The sequence below is a fragment of the Aphanomyces astaci genome (assembly GCF_000520075.1).
Source record: "Aphanomyces astaci strain APO3 unplaced genomic scaffold supercont1.24, whole genome shotgun sequence".
Classification (NCBI taxonomy): domain Eukaryota; phylum Oomycota; class Saprolegniomycetes; order Saprolegniales; family Verrucalvaceae; genus Aphanomyces; species Aphanomyces astaci.
In genome coordinates this window covers 198,003-213,990 of record NW_009798287.1, presented here as the reverse complement: position 1 = coordinate 213,990, position 15,988 = coordinate 198,003, and the positions used below count along the sequence as shown (strand labels likewise).

At 51.1% G+C, this 15,988-nt stretch overlaps 5 protein-coding genes across 5 annotated transcripts in view; 2 read left to right on the top strand and 3 right to left on the bottom strand.

Annotated features, from left to right (window-relative positions):
- The window catches only part of H257_09655 (hypothetical protein), an 8,889-nt gene extending 7,283 nt beyond the window's left edge, over positions 1–1,606 (bottom strand). The window contains exon 1 of the mRNA XM_009835944.1: positions 22–1,606. Within this exon, the coding sequence (XP_009834246.1) occupies positions 22–1,577 (1,556 nt within the window). The 5' untranslated portion in view covers positions 1,578–1,606. The remainder of the gene's footprint in view (positions 1–21) is intronic.
- Positions 1,607–3,077: 1,471 nt separating this feature from the next.
- On the top strand, positions 3,078–5,958 carry H257_09654 (hypothetical protein). Its single transcript, XM_009835943.1, has 2 exons — positions 3,078–4,242; positions 5,791–5,958. Exons 1-2 carry the CDS (start codon positions 3,108–3,110, stop codon positions 5,877–5,879), a joined length of 1,224 nt encoding a protein of 407 aa, XP_009834245.1. The 5' UTR covers positions 3,078–3,107; the 3' UTR covers positions 5,880–5,958.
- Positions 5,959–6,605: 647 nt separating this feature from the next.
- Positions 6,606–8,276, bottom strand: H257_09653 (hypothetical protein). Its single transcript, XM_009835942.1, has 2 exons — positions 7,376–8,276; positions 6,606–7,304 (listed from the first exon to the last, which is right to left on the bottom strand). Exons 1-2 carry the CDS (start codon positions 8,264–8,266, stop codon positions 6,699–6,701), a joined length of 1,497 nt encoding a protein of 498 aa, XP_009834244.1. The 5' UTR covers positions 8,267–8,276; the 3' UTR covers positions 6,606–6,698.
- A 1,709-nt stretch (positions 8,277–9,985) lies between these two features.
- H257_09652 (hypothetical protein) lies at positions 9,986–11,238 on the bottom strand. Its single transcript, XM_009835941.1, has one exon. It carries the CDS (start codon positions 11,142–11,144, stop codon positions 10,638–10,640), a length of 507 nt encoding a protein of 168 aa, XP_009834243.1. The 5' UTR covers positions 11,145–11,238; the 3' UTR covers positions 9,986–10,637.
- Positions 11,239–11,648: 410 nt separating this feature from the next.
- Positions 11,649–15,804, top strand: H257_09651 (hypothetical protein). Its single transcript, XM_009835940.1, has 13 exons — positions 11,649–11,741; positions 11,789–11,895; positions 11,950–12,030; positions 12,087–12,163; positions 12,208–12,349; positions 12,799–13,001; positions 13,069–13,301; positions 13,728–14,112; positions 14,227–14,393; positions 14,466–14,615; positions 14,996–15,088; positions 15,195–15,266; positions 15,405–15,804. Exons 1-13 carry the CDS (start codon positions 11,700–11,702, stop codon positions 15,723–15,725), a joined length of 2,073 nt encoding a protein of 690 aa, XP_009834242.1. The 5' UTR covers positions 11,649–11,699; the 3' UTR covers positions 15,726–15,804.
- The last annotated feature ends 184 nt before the right edge of the window (positions 15,805–15,988 follow it).

Here is a 15,988-nt window from a genome sequence, read left to right as displayed (position 1 = left end):
GCGTCCATGTAACCGATGGACGAATTGCGACGAAGCCGGTCGCTTCGACGGCACTGGTCTTCGCCCACGAGCTGGCAATACGAGTCAAAGCACGGCAACTCGTTCTCTTCAAAGTTGAGCTGGTCGAAGATACTCACGGCCACCAAGTCGGGATGCGCAGCCTTGGTGAAAATGGACTCCAACGTTTCCCCACAGCGCTTTGAGTCGCGGTAATTGGCAATCAGCACAATGGTGCGACGGCGGTTGGGGTCTCGCGCGAGCGGCGGTGGAGCCGTGGTAACTGGTTGCGTAGATGCGGGCAAGGCTGGTTGTTCCACAGCACTGCCAACGTAGGGGACGTAGTGCAGCTCCTTGGGTGGACACACGTCAAATTGGTGCTCGTTGTTTTCAATCCATTTGGCATCAGGGTCGATTCCTGAAAACACTTTGAACTGCTCAAGCGTCCGCTTTGTGCCGAGTGAAAACTTGGCCAGGTCCGTCTTGTCGTAGTCGTCGGAGGAGGGTTTGAGACCCAGTGCTGCTTTGATGCGCCGTTGAGATCGCTGCGCCAGCAACGTCCGTGCAGCCCAGTCGTCGTCCCACATGCCCTTTCGCTTTTCGTACCAGTGGTAACACACCATATGCGTGGGAATGTACGTGTCGTAGCCGTGTGTAAACAGCCGCGCCACACGAGAGTACTCTTCACCGTGGAACAAGAAGGGCGTGTACGGGTCATTGCGGACTTCCAGCGCCGACTCGGCCGTTCCGAAATTGAACCCTCCGGCAAATTGGGACATCAAGCGTGGGGTCGGGGGACATGGCACGTCGATGGCGGAACTGTACTGGACCATGGCGTCGTCTGTGTCACTCTCGATGCGCGCATGACACATCATCGTCACCACCTTTTGGACGTCGCCGGGCTTCGGGTATAGCTCGGTCGAGTCAGGGTACACAGTGATGATCGCCTTGGGGTTGTTGATGGAGTCCCACTGCGACACCAAATCCGAGTCCCAGTCGGGGATGAAAATCAAGTGGGAATCGATTGACATCGCAAACGTGTCAATGGTCAAGTCGACACCTTCTTCGGTCTGGTACCGGCCGTATGTGGGTCCTTTTGCGTCCGTGTAGCTCACGGTGTCGTTTCGACGAAGCCGTTCGTTACGACGACATGCCACTTCGCCCACGATACTGCAATATACATCGAAACAACGCTGTTCGTCTTCGTCGAAGTTGAGTTGGTCGAAAATGCTCACGGTGATGAGGTCTGGACGGGATGCCTTGGAGAAGATCGAGTCTACAGTTTCCCCACATCGCTTTGAGTCGCGGTAGTTGGCGATCAAGACCACGAGGCGGCGGTTCGTCGGATCTTTGTTCGGATTTGCCGTTGATACCACCGACTCGGCCTTTCTGAAGTTTTGCGATAACTTCTTGAGATGCGCCGAGTTGGATTCGTCTTGGTTCATGCCCAGCATGACAACGTTCATGTACACCATCAGACACATCACCACCACAAGTGAAGCAATCAGAACATTCATCGGATCAAGCCAACCCGGCGCATGCCGTCGCTTGGACCGCTGCCGCCCTTGTTGCTGCTGCATGCCCGAGAAATATCAACCACAATCCCCGCCCTTTTGCCCCGTGGCAGTGTAGACAAGTCCGCCATTGATATATTTATATTCACAAGGTATTGGTTTACACGGGCTATATATTTCTATATGTAACTAAAACAAGGATTGCTTGAATTATAAATATATACAAGTTATTATTATACATGTAGTAATTCGGATAAGCATCCGTTTATGTACGGATAATTTCGAACACATAAAACACATGAAGAACAAACGAGAAGAGGCCTGCCTAAAAAGTCTCCAATCCACAGATCAGAAGTACTGTACCGGTTGTACTACGTAGTACTAGTGTACCGGCACTTGATAAAATAATTTCGTACCGGTATACAAGGTACTACAGTATAATGAATGGTGGTGTCCGTAACCACACTCCTTCCCACGAGGGGTTTGTGAGTTGCAATTGGTGCGGAAACAACCCTCGACTCGTTGGTTATGTCAGCCACCTTTCTCGAGCAGGTGGTGCTGAGAATTTTCGATCATTCAAGGCCCGACCACGTCCAAAGCGAACGACGCATCCTACACCTTGGTCGGCATTGGCAAACTCGACTTAGCCTGAACGTCGTCTTGCTACTCAAACCCCGGGACAAAGCACCACACGTGGTCACTTCGGGGTAGGACGAAGTCCCGGAGGGCTCAAGAAAAGTTGCTCGGAGCACTGTATGTTTTCCAAGTGGGATTAGAATTACCTTATCTAGTACATCTGACCTGTGGATTGGAGGAGACATTAAAGCCGGCTGTAAAAATAAATTCTCAACACAAACACTCAGGTTACTGTAACATTAGATTACAGTACTGTACTACAGCACTGTGTACTAATACGCAGTACCATATGGTATACTGATAGGTGCACACTTTCACTGCAGCTTCAGCCTTCATTGCTTCCATGCTTGTGCTCAATGAACTTGAAATCCTAACGCTATATCACGATAAATGAATTGTAATAGCGCACTATGAGACGTCGAAGTCCTTCTAAATACCCATTAATGGTTGTGGTTGCATGCATGCGAAACTAACTGATGAAGTCCTAGGTGGACTGAGACGATGTTTTGGCAAATGCAATATTTTCTCAAATCTAGCCAATGAATGTCCTCTATTTAGGAATAATTTAACTGAAAATTGAATTTATTTCAAAATATATCACAAAAATATTTTCTGTCTGATACATTTGAATAGGAAATTGTGGTATCCGAATATATAATTCGAGAAAAAATACACATGGATTCGTCTGACCAATAGGAACGCAACACACCCATCCGTTTGCCAATCAGAGATCTAGAATTATCCTATTTGCAATAATTGCAAAACAGACGTAGTAGTAGTACATAGTAGTTGATCAGTACTACCGGTACGTGGTACTTCGCACGCCTTTTGGTCAATCTATACATATACAATACTTCGAACTGGCCCTGAATCGGATATACTTCGAAGTATTAGCTTACGTGATAACCGGATGATGATTCTACGTGTCAGATTTCCCAAGTCGCGACGGAAGTGACGACGATGCAGGCACGACGACCAACGTCCTCTAGATGGTGGAATCCAAAGTACTTCATCGCCGGGGCGCTCCTTCTTGTCGTGGGCATGATGGTATACATGAACCTGTCTTTGCTTGCGATCAACCAACGTGACGTTCAAGAATTGAACGAGCGAGAAGGGAGTCCAAATATCCGTCGAGGAAACGATGGCAGTCCTGCCACCACAAAAGAAATCAAGCAGCGACGCATTGTAGTCCTTATCGCCAACTACCGCGACTCCACGCGTTGCGCAGAAACGCTGGATTCGCTCTTCACCATGGCGGAGCACCCAGACTTGATTTCCGTGAGCATCTTCGACCAACTCCGGTTTGACCTGAACGAACAACGGTGCATGGACGTCTACTGTGCGAAAGTCGGCGAAACAAAGTGTCAGCGCCCTATTCGCCTCCGCCGCAACGACACCATCGACGCCAACAAGGCCATCGGGCCAACGTTTGCGCGGTACCAAACTGAACATGGGGCGGACGCGACCAAGGACACCTTTGCATTGACCATCGATTCGCACCTGGTGTTCATCAAGCACTGGGACACGGACCTGATCGCGCAATGGGATTCAATCAACAACCCCAAGGCTGTTATCACGGTGTACCCCGACCCGACCGAAGGCCTGCCCAAAGACGGCAAACTCACGGGCACCACGGCAAAGATGTGTCATGGCCGCATTGAAACGGACGGCGCGGACGCCATGATCCAGTACGGCCCTGCCACGACGATCAATTCGCCCAAGGTGCCGACGTTGATGTCCCAGTTCGCCGGCGGGTTTAGCTTCCAGACGGTGGAATGCGCGCTCCATATTCGCAACGACCCGTACACGCCATACCTCTTTCACGGCGAAGAGTACTCCAAGGCCGCGAGGTTATTCACCCACGGGTACGACATGTACTACCCCACACACATGGTTGTGTACCACTGGTTTGAAGTGCGCAAGTACGTGTGGGACGAAGACTGGGGACGCAAGTGGAAGCTCCAGCAGCCAGCCAAGCGCCGCATCCGTGCGCAGTTGGGCCTCCCGACGTCCAGCGACGACTACGACAAGACCGACATGGACAAGTTTATGGTCGGTACCAAGCGCACAATGAACCAGTTCATCGAGTTCTCAGGCATCAACCCATTGGCCACGTACCCTGGGGACAAAGTCGAAAACCAGTTCAACAACTGCAAGGACCTCGAGTATGTCCCAGTATCCGACGACTGAGCAACTGGCGTAATGTTTGGTAAATGCATGCACATTCCAGTTCCCAAGAAGCAGAACTCCTTCGTCCTTTAAGCATCTATATGCAGGCTTAGTGGTTATGACCACAACTTTCATTCTTCAATCAGCGTGAATTGTCCATTTATCGCCTTCTGGGCCAAACGCATTCAAGCCGCAGGTTCAACGTTCGTGTCCATTTATGCGGATCCGGATAGCCCGGTTTGCTCGTGTGCCACGTGCGGTCTGTCATTGTTGCACCAGTCGGGCATTTGAACTTTCGACATGCAGAATCGTCGGCCACATGCGGGACGGTCGCTTCCCCAGATCGTCATCGTTGTGTGCCTTGTCGCTGTGATGGGGCTAATGGTGTACGTAAACGTGTCCTTCTTGGGCAGCGAACGGGCGGCGAGCGACATGTACAAGGACCTGGAAAAGCACAACATTCGGCAGGAAGGTCTGACAGCAGTGGCGACGACTCGATCCACCACGACCACCACATCGACGTCCCCTCCATCAACCACAATCGATTTGAACAAGCGTCGCATTGTCGTATTGATCTCCAATTACCGGGACTCGACACGCTGCGCCGAGACGGTGGACGCCATTTTCTCGATGGCCAAGAACCCAACATTGATCACAGTGAGCATTTTCGACCAGCTGCGCTTCGACTTGGACGAACAGCGATGCATGGATGTCTACTGCACGAAAGTTGGTGAGGCCAACTGCCATCGCCGCCAGCGCTTGCGCCGCAACGACACGCTGGACGCGAACAAGGCGCTTGGACCGACCTATGCTCGGTACCAGACCGAAGAAGGCATCGATTTGAAGCAGGATGCGTTCGTGTTGGCGATCGATTCGCATATTCTGTTCATTCAGCATTGGGACACGGACCTGATCGCGCAATGGGAGTCGATCCAGAACCCCAAGGCTGTTATCACGGTGTACCCCGACCCGACCACAAGCATGCCCAAGGATGGAAAGCTCACGGGCACCACGGCAAAGATGTGTCATGGCCGCATTGAAACGGAAGACGCCGACTCGATGATCCAGTACGGCGCCGCCACCACGGTCGTGTCCCCCAACGTGCCGACGTTGATGTCCCAGTTCGCCGGCGGGTTTAGCTTTTCCACAGCTTCGTGCGCATTGCACATTCGCAACGACCCGTACACGCCATACCTCTTTCACGGGGAAGAGTACTCCAAGGCCGCGAGGCTATTCACCCACGGGTACGACATGTACTACCCCACACACATGGTCGTGTACCACTGGTTTGAAGTGCGCAAGTACATCTGGGACGAAGACTGGGGACGCAAGTGGAAGCTCCAGCAGCCAGCCAAGCGCCGCATCCGTGCGCAGTTGGGCCTCCCGACGTCCAGCGACGACTACGACAAGACCGACATGGACAAGTTTATGGTCGGTACCAAGCGCACAATGAACCAGTTCATCGAGTTCTCAGGCATCAACCCGTTGGCACCGCACCAAGGCACGTCCACCGACCAGTTTGTCAACTGCGGCGACTTGACCTACGTGCCCGTGTCCGAATAGAATTACTTATCATGCACGTCGTTCGTATATCTTAAATGTTGTCCGTTGAATTGTGTCTATATAAACTTCCAAAATTCGCGAATCGATATGGAATCATCACTCTAGAGTTCTGATTGGTTGAATATACTTTCTGCAAGAGCAGCCAATCAAATCCACTAAAAAATGGATTAGCCAATAGCGTCGATTCCTGATTCGATTCGGCGGCGAGATTCGATTCGACGGGGTCTGGAAATTCGTATCGAATCCACAATATTGTGTCTATAAACTGCCAAAATTCGCGAATGAATATGGAATCATCACGCTGGAGTTCTGATTGGTTGAATATACTTGACAGTTTTTGTAAAAGCCAATCAAATCCACTCAAAATTGTATTAGCCAATACTAATGTGAATAGAGCGTCGATTCGATTCACGGGTGGAAATTTGTACCGAATCTACCATAACCCCCCAATTTAATCAACTAACGTTACTACTACGTAGTAGTATTTCAGCTGTACTAGTACTGTTGTGGTGTGAATGCGATACAGTGGTAGGAGAAAGGAGAGGGCTTCTGCCAAAAAGACTGGTATCCGATACTAGTATATTACAAAAGAGCGAAGCAACAGGATGATCGCACTATGAAGACTTGGACGTTGCTACGGTAGTATGTACGCCCTAGTTCAATCATTTGCCATACGAATGAATTTGCCACGTTTTGCCATGATAACTGCGATACAGTCAGTACACATTGCAGTCGTTGTTAGTGATAACTGCGATACAGTCAGTGCACATTGCAGTCGTTGTTAGTGTGCATTTAAATATAGTGGTGGCACCACTGGGCTTACGTCGACGACACGGCGCAAATGCTTTGAAGGGCATGTTCGAGCGCATTGTCGTGGCAAAACAGGTGCAACGAGTGCATATGGCAGCCCTCCATGTCGAGCAGCATGTGTCCAAACCCAGTTACTTGGACGATGTCGCCGTTGCCGCGGCGGCCGTCGAACGTGCCGGTGAACGCTCCCCACTGCCTCCATGCAAAGTAAAAGCTCGGGCTCGTGGTGTACACATGCAGCACCTCTAGCGGACACCCGGCGCCAAAGACGTCGGCCACGCGATCCATGGACGACGTCGCGACGAGGCCGAGCAGAGAATGGCGGAGGCCGGCCAAGGCTTCCGGACCGCACAATGGCGCGTTCTCGTTGCACTGGAACCGAAACGTCGGCAATGTGATCGATTGCCACTGACTCACTATCGGCTTGTGCGCGACGTCCATGACGAAGATGCGCAACGCGGTTTCCAACGTGGTAGCGACCGAGTGCGGGTCGTGGAAGCGACTCCGACCCTTGAGGTACGCCAGGTCGGTCAACGTGTAGTCGGGTCGACCGTGGAGCCACTCCGTCGAGTCGTCGATGGGTAGCAACGGGTGCACGCTGCAGGTAGAATCATCCTATAATACAATGTGAATGCCAAGGCAAAAAACATGTGTGCGATGAAGGGTGACGCAATAGTACAAAGTACCTCGACGAGACCGCGGTACGGCCGGACGGTGCCCGGTTCGGCGAGCAGTTGGTCCAGTTCGTACTTGGCGCGCGCAAGTTTGCTTTCGGACACGTGCATCGTCGATCCATTCGCGGCACCCAAGAGGACAATGTTCCGTTGTTGCAATGGAAGGGTTTTGGACGATGAGAACGGGTGGTCGTGGGATGGAGGAGTGGATGCTGAGAGCGAAGGCCCAGCGTGGCGGTGCCGGGAGGATCGCGAGGTGAGCGGCGACGACACGCCGGTGGGTGTATTCGGTGCGCAGTACGAGCGGGACGATCCGTCTACCTGCTGTAGCGGTCGGAACAGTGAGTGCCTTGCGCTTGCCGTTATGCTTTCGACCCAGCTCTTGGCATGGGACGACCGCTCCCGGAAAGACGTGCACTGCAACACGTCGTGGAAGGCATCAATCCAGTCTGAAAATTCGTCTGCGGACTCGGCGATCAGCACCATCTTGTCCGTTTTCCCGCTCATCGAATTGGTCTTTCGAATGGTGAGGACGAGTTTCCATTTGGTGGATGTGTCCTCGTCGACCGCCAAGATGTGGTGCTTGCGCAACGGTGTCACGACTTTCTTGCCGCCAGGCGAATTGGACGACAATGAGTCTTGCGGCTGACCTTGACTGTTCCACATGTTGTAGTCATTGTAATCTGCGAAGCAATGCAGCTTGGCGCTGTAACAGTTGATGCTGTAGTATTGTGCGCGAAGACCGCGAAACAGCGTCTTCTTCAGGAGGTATCCATGCTGGCGGACAAGCTTGGCACGTTCGGCGACGCTGATCGACGCTTCGTCTAGACTCTTTGCGGGTGCTCTGCTAGACTGGAAGCGGCTTGTGGCAGCATCATGGAACGACAACGGCGTTGGCGGCATGCGATATCCCTTCAAATTTGAAAATGACAGTTTGTGCAGCCTTGCTCAGCGATCGTAAACGGGAGGGGCGAATCAAAACACTCGACGAATTATATTCACATATAAAACAATACAAATACAATGTTAAATGTTGGTCGTACTTTCTACAGAATAGAATATGTATTAGTATTACATTATATTGCGTATTCCGTCCTGCTCCCACGTTTTTGATGCAAACAATCATGCCATGTGTATAGCTGCATGGAACCCCCATTCTGGCTGACTACTGTATCTCTGCCGCCCCGCCGTGCGAGGATGAGGTCGCAGTTCCTGCTCTGAACAACACATCAGTGGCCCGTCCGCAGTAGGTCAATCCTACTTAAGCTTCCTGCACTTCCACGGCATTTTGGGAGCATAAAAGTCCGGTCCTGTAACGTTAGAACAAACCGCTACAGCAATGTACTCGGAGTAAGCATTCATTCATTTCCACCGCCGGTTTGAATCCAGTTTTCTGACATGAAGAATCACCCTTCTGACCGATCATTTTGCTTGAGGATGGACCGACGGATGACTGGAACGAAGTCCACTAGTCTATATCGACAACCCCCGTACTTCGTGACCTGCGTGCGACCTGGACCAGGTCATGCAAGCAACCCCACGTTAGAACACCCACTGTGCAACAAAATGACTTGTTGAATCGTATTACAACCACCTGCGACCAGAGTTCTCATCAAGATGCGCGGTGTGGCGTCGGACGTCTGTTTAGCGTGTGTGCTTGCTTGTGCGAAGTGAAATCCGATTTTCGATCGAGTCGTGTCCGCTCGCTGGTTGGTCACACAGATTGAGGTTGTGTGGTGTGATTGTTGACAGACATGCCAAATAGTTGAAATATATTCATGTTTATACTACTGCGGTGTATATGCTTTGTTCAAGGTTGCTTTTATTTGGTTGATTTATAGTGACACTAAAAACAGACACACATTGCCGAAATGTGAAGCTTACAGTTGAGCCGCCATCGCCAAGCAAACGCGCAGCTAAATTCGACTATCTAACGCTCAAGCAACTTGTTTGCCACTTCAAAAGGGCAAGCAGCTTGAATAATCTCACATGGTTAAGTTGTGTCGGAACCAGCGAGACCGTCGAGGACGGCTGTAGTCAATGCCGTTGATGTGGTGATGGTTGGAGCTGGCGTCGTTCAGTTGTACTGAAGCAGGCATGGTGAAGTCCATGGCCAAGTATGGCTCCTGTGTGGTGGATGAACACCACTATAATTGAAACGACTTCTAGTTGTTGCTAGAGTTGAAAAACAACCATCAAGGAATTGACGTCTAAGGGGAATCTAACTTTAGTAGATGTGTTCGTTAACCTGTCTATGGAGACACCAGCTACATACTAGTGAAGGCAATGTCCCTAGTCGAAACTCGGGAGTAGTCCTATTGCGCTCCAAACATTGATGGCTACGTGATGTCGCCCCCATCTACAACCTCGACTTTCATAGGTGCTCCCTTCTATATTTAAAATCACTAGCAAGTTGTTGATATCATTCACATCGATGGATACTTCAATATACAACCTTTCGTTCAATACAACCTTTCTGTACAGGTGACAGAACGAAGCGATATGATTGGATGACCAATGACCTTCCAATAATTCCGATTGGCTAACAAATCGAACAGTTGCCAAAGGTCACACAAGTGTAGCAAATCTTGTGCATGAGCAATTCAAGCACTCATGGAAAGCTCATTTTCAATTCGGGTATCTTCGGTATACATCTTTGTGTGCGTCAATCCAATTCTGTCTTTCTGTACTAGCCACCATGAAACTCTCCAAAGTCGCATTGATTGGTCTCCTGTTTGTTGTTGCCCGAGTACAAGCTCAAGACGCCCTTCCCGCATCAAATGACACGCCCGTGGTTCAAATCAGCGACATCAACGATTATGAAAGCACATTAGACAACTCCGACAAATCCACCCAAGGTGAAATTGCTGCGGCGGCTGCCGTGGACGCCGGAGCCACGGAGTACCAAGCGGCAGACATTGCCGACGCGATCGACAACGAAGGCGCGTCGGCTGCGTCCGCGTCCATCGATGCCGGTTTGACCAACTCGCAAGCGGTCGAAGTGATCACGGAAGTGGTCACCGCGTCCGAAGACATCCCCTCGCAAGGCGAAGTGGCTGCTGATGCCGCCGCGGACGTTGGTGCCACGGATGCCCAAGTCGAAGAAATCAAGGACGCCATTGACAGCGGTGCGTCTGCGGCTTCGGCTGCGTTGGACGCCGGTCTGTCGGACGCCCAAACGGCCGAAGTGATCGACCAAGTGACGTCCGCCTCGGACGAAATCGCCGACCCTGCTGACGTGGCCGCGGCGACTGCCATCGAAAGCGGTGCGTCGTCAAGCCAGGCGTTGGAAATCGCGGCCGCCGTGGACAACGGCGACTCTGCTGCGCTTGCCGCCACCGAAGCCGGTCTCGAGCCTGCCGCCGTGGCCGACGTCGTCAGCGAAGTGATTGAGTCTGCCGAAAAGGTGTCTGACCCTGCTGACGTCGCTGCCGCCGCCGCACTCGACAACGGAGCGACTGCATCTCAAGCTGCGGACGTGGCCGAATCGGTGGACGCTGGATCCTCTGCTGCAGCTGCCGCTGCCGACGCCGGTTTGGACACGGCTGCCGTGGCTGACATCGTGGACCAAGTCTCGTCGTCGTCGGACAACGTGGCGCCCCCGGCCGACGTGGCTGCCGCGGCTGCCATTGACGCGGGCGCGTCTGCCCAGCAAGTGGCGGACATTGTGACTGCTGTGGATGCTGGCGCGTCGCCTTCGGATGCTGCTGCCGATGCGGGTTTGTCGTCTGCTGCCGCTGCTGCTGTGGAAGCCCAAGTGGAAGACTCGGCGGACAACCATGCGCCCGCTGCTGACGTGGCTGCTGCGGCAGCCGCCGATGCGGGTGCCTCGCCAGAACAAGTGGCGGATGTCGCTGCGTCAGTCGATGCCGGTGCCACTCCTTCGGATGCTGCGGCGGACGCTGGTTTGTCATCGTCTGCGGTCGCCCAAGTTGAAGATATTGTCGACAAGTCTCCGTTGTTGCCTTGCACGACAACCCCAGCTCCTACCCCGCGACTTCGTGGTGCTTGTTCTAGTTCTAGCTTCGCTGCGTAAGATCAACTTGAAATAATGGACTAATACATGCGAAGACTCCGAGTGGTTTATTGATTTACAGCTGCTAGTAATAGAGCAACTACTGTACAGTACAGGAAAGAATGACAAATCACCATGGAACTGCAAGTGCAGGAGTGATTACATACTTGAACGAAAACTTCACTCATAACAATTGTCATGCACTTCCGGAAAACTACTTCAACTTCCGGATAAGAGTGCCGTCAACCAATCGGGCGCAGTCGTCCAATGGCCACGCAGCTCTTGCAAAGTCGTCGACACTTCATCATCCTACGCAGAGCCATGTCGTCGTTCCGAGACACGAGCTTCTCGCAGTACTACCTGGTGGGTGCATCCCGCTCATGCAGCATCGTTGACTTCGTCTCTACCAGGCCCAACAAGTCTTTCATGACGACGAGCTGGACGCCGTGATCGACACGTTGCGTAAACCTCTTCCTTCTTGCTTTCGTATCAATCCCAATGCACCCAACCGCGCGAGGTACACCTACTTTCCTGCATCCTTTTCCATGTGACTCATACGTGTGGCGTGCAGCATCCACGAGGCATTGCAAACAGAATTCCAGTTCGAGCGTGGCTCCATCGTGTTCAAAGACCAACCGGTGACACCGCCGCAGTAATCGCACTCTTGCACATAGTCCATTGTTTCTTATGCTTGTCATCCTTCTGCAGGGAACTGCCCTGGTTTCCCGCGGCCAGCGGCGCTGCATGGCAAGTCGAATGTGGCAAATCTGCCATTTCCAAGCTCGGTACGTCCAGTGCTGCCCCTCCATGCGTCATCTTTGCGTGCCAGGCCGCGAGAACGAATTGTTTGGGGCGTTGCATCGATTCCTCGTGCTCCACACCGCCAGCGGCGCCATCACGCGCCAGGAAGCGGTCAGCATGATCCCTACACTCTTCCTCGACGTCCGTCCCGGCCACCGTGTCCTCGACATGTACGACTCGTGTATGAGTTCTTTGTCCCGATATATATATATTGCATGCACACTAGTTGGTATTACAGTATTAGAGTATTAATATTGATTGTCTTTTTCGCTGAACTTGGACTTCTTGGCGGCTGATTTGACAATATTATATATATATATCTACGTTGTGAATCACAGTAAACTTCCACGACGTTGCGTGCGTTTCTCATCAAAATTGACACGCATGCTGACACTTCTGATTGGCTGCATATACTTGTCCTTTTAGTAACATCCAATCAGAGCCACTTCAAGTTGTATTTTTAGCCAATAAATAGCGTTTCAATGTCGTGGCGAGCTTCGTTTTCGATATGGACACCATTTGATTGACGACGACGACTGGTACTAATTTGGCTGTGGTGCAATGCGATATGGTTTCACGGTATAAACCAACCAATGAAATTATTTCCATGTTTCATTAGGTGTGCCGCGCCCGGTTCGAAAACATCGCAAATTCTGGAAACGCTGACTGTGTCCGACGTACAAGATGGATTTGTCGTGGCCAACGACGCCAGCGAAAAGCGCGGATACATGCTGGTCCATCAGCTGTTGCGGCTAGGGCTGCTCTCGGCGGTCGTGACGTGTCATCAAGGCCAAGACTTCCCTGGCTTGTACGACCCCACAAGTGCGTCCAATACATACCAAACACACTTGGTGCCCTACGTATCCCTCGACATAACGACATGTCGTAGCCCAGCACTTGCACACGACCAACGCTTTTGACCGCGTGCTGTGCGACGTGCCTTGCACTGGCGACGGCACTCTGCGCAAAAATGAAAACATTTGGCGCCACTGGCACGTCGGCGACGGCCTCACGCTGCATCCAATCCAGCTCGAAATTGCCATGCGCGGCGCCGCGCTGCTCAAAGTCGGCGGCACGATGGTCTACTCTACATGCTCGTTCAACCCCATCGAGAATGAAGCGGTAGGTTTGCAGATATATATATATATTTATTTATTTACATGGCTGTCTGTCGACGACTTGAAAAAAATATTTTTTTCGTAACCACTGTCGATCATATACAAGCTGCTTGGTTTTGTGTATGTTGCTTGTACTGCTACTATTAACTGTACGCAGTAGTAATAGTTTGTGGACCACGTAGTACTAGTAATAGTTTGTGGACTAAGTAGTACGAGTGTATGGTCAAAATATACAAATGTAAGTTGTTGCACTATGTGATTTCGTCCACAATGGCATGTACTTTTACTGTTGTTTTGGCTTGTAATTATATATATATATATTATTGTGCTTGTAGACATATATATATATTCTTGTGCCCGTTTCTGGATGTACTACGCTCCTGAATCCGAATCAACATGACCTCTCCATCTCATGAACGTATATATTCAGGTGGTGGCAGAGCTCATCCGACGCAGCGATGGCGCCCTCCGCCTCGTCGAGGTGGCGCTGCCCGGGCTAAAGCATCGGCAGGGTCTCACGACGTGGCAAGTGGGCTGGCAGTCAAAGACCAAAGCCAAGAAGCAGCGCCACGTCACGGCCAACGACGACCACACGCCTCCCATCATGGCGTGGTATCGTTCGTTTTCAGAGGACATTCCCGCCGACTTGCGCGGGTACCGCCTCACGCGGTCCATGTTCCCCCCCGACGAACAAGATGGCAACGTTGTTCATTTGGAGCGATGCTTGCGATTCGTCCCGCACGATCAAAACACGGGCGGGTTCTTTGTTGCGGTGTTGGAAAAGGTGGCGCCGCTGCCCGGCGCGGACGAGCAAGGTCAATATCATTCTACCCTTCCCCGTCATTGTGATGTTGTGATGCCATTGAAGATTCCATATATATTGTTGTATTTCACGTGGAGATATATATATATCATATATATATACATAGGGTTGCCTGCGTATGAAGTGCACTCCGAGCTCGGCCCAAAGTGCTACCGGTATGTGTGTCGGTTGTGTAACCAACCGGGCCACCACATCCAAGACTGCTCCTTATCGAAAAAGAGCTTGGACAAAGCAGCTCTAAACGCAGCCTCATCACTACCTTTGAGTCCAGAAGTACGTCTGGTTGTCCTACTTCTTCTTCTTGCAATATGTATATATATATATATGTTCATCAACCGTATGTAGTCTGGGTACACTGGAGCACACGAGGAGGACGCCCCCAGTCACGAAAATGCTACGGCGGACGAAGTGTCGGCGGGTGTGCTCAAGGCCCTGCCGCCATCTGTGTGGGGCACGCTGCAAGATTTTTACGGCTTGCCCGATACGTTTCCGTCGGTATGTGGCATACATACTCATTATCTGCGTCATCTTATATTATTTTTTATATAATATTATTGATTTCGTACGAATATTTTCGGACCCCTGTTCAATCGCATCACGTGAATTCAACCGATCACGAATTGCTCCGATTGGTCAATCTAAAAAATTATTGTCTCGGATTGGCTACATTTTTATTTGTTCGTTTGTGCTGGCTGCGGATTCATGAAAGCCAATGCATTCCGTGGCGAAGAGATTTGTGATTGGTTTTACGAATTTTGCAAAAAATTTTGGGAAAGTTGTAGCTAAATCATAATATATATTTGAATATTCTTCGACTATTCATAGAATTCAACTCACTCGTTCATCCTAATCATGGTGTATATTTGTGGGAATAGGAGCGGTTGTTTGCACGGTCGCATGGCACGGGCATCGTGTCGTACGTGTCGTCCAGCGTCCAAGCCGCATGTTTGGCCGGTCCAGACTTGAAAGTACGACGACTCTATGGATAATATCATGATATTGTCGAGATAGATTGATTGTTCGTTTTTCAAACGAAAAAATATTGTCGCAGCATAAATATGATATGTTGGGTAGGTCATCAGCACGGGCGTCAAAGTGTTTATGAAGTTTTCCACGAGCCATTTCAAAGGCTACCGCCCTGCTCAAGTACGTCTCGATGTTTACTGCTACTATTAATAGCTAGTACCCAAGGCATTGGAAGTCTACTACTACTACTACTACTACTACTACTACTACAGTACTCCTCGTACCCGTCCAACACTAATGACGTGGATCTGCTTGCAGGACGGGCTGGAGCTACTCGTGCCTTTTTTGAGCAAACGCAAAGTGGTGGTGGGCTGGGCAGCGTTTCACCAACTTGTGGGTATCACCAGCTCCACATTGTTTGACAATTTGGACGAGGCCACGGCCCCCAAGTTCCGGGGCATGGCAGTTGGGCCGGCCGTGGTGGTGCTCCAGCAAGCCCAGCACGAACAGATGCTTCCGGTGGTGGGGCTGTCCATCTGGGTGGGTCACACGAGCCTCGCCAAGCTCGTCACGACCTCCGACTTGTCCATTTTGGCCGACCACCTCTGCTCCCTCGACGCGTCGGCGTACGAGCCATAGTAAGCAATGTAGTAAGTAGGATGCTAGTTAACTGGTACAGTATGTACCCATCCATCCTCACACGAACATACTAACCCCACGTCAAGGCGATTATTAGTTCTTGAGGCAATATATTAATAGTAAGTAGTATACTAGCAGAGTACTACGTACTACACAGTAGCAGCAGGTGCTAGTACTTACTAGTAGTAGTGGTTGTTTCTAGTATATTACGAACTATGCACATTAAGAAAGACCCGTACGACGTCGGTCGCTGTACTAGTAGG

Excerpts from the sequence above, each read along its gene's own strand:
- H257_09653 (XM_009835942.1), bottom strand. The coding sequence starts at position 8,266 with ATGCCGCCAACGCCGTTGTCGTTCCATGATGCTGCCACAAGCCGCTTC. Across the intron at positions 7,305-7,375 it reads CGTACCGCGGTCTCGTCGAG|GATGATTCTACCTGCAGCGT; the intron begins GTACTTTGTACT and ends ATTGTATTATAG.
- H257_09652 (XM_009835941.1), bottom strand. The coding sequence starts at position 11,144 with ATGGTTGTCCGCCGAGTCTTCCACTTGGGCTTCCACAGCAGCAGCGGC.
- H257_09654 (XM_009835943.1), top strand. The coding sequence starts at position 3,108 with ATGCAGGCACGACGACCAACGTCCTCTAGATGGTGGAATCCAAAGTAC. Across the intron at positions 4,243-5,790 it reads CCAGTTCATCGAGTTCTCAG|GCATCAACCCGTTGGCACCG; the intron begins GCATCAACCCAT and ends TCGAGTTCTCAG.
- H257_09651 (XM_009835940.1), top strand. The coding sequence starts at position 11,700 with ATGTCGTCGTTCCGAGACACGAGCTTCTCGCAGTACTACCTG. Across the intron at positions 12,350-12,798 it reads GGCCACCGTGTCCTCGACAT|GTGTGCCGCGCCCGGTTCGA; the intron begins GTACGACTCGTG and ends ATGTTTCATTAG. Across the intron at positions 14,394-14,465 it reads CACTACCTTTGAGTCCAGAA|TCTGGGTACACTGGAGCACA; the intron begins GTACGTCTGGTT and ends AACCGTATGTAG.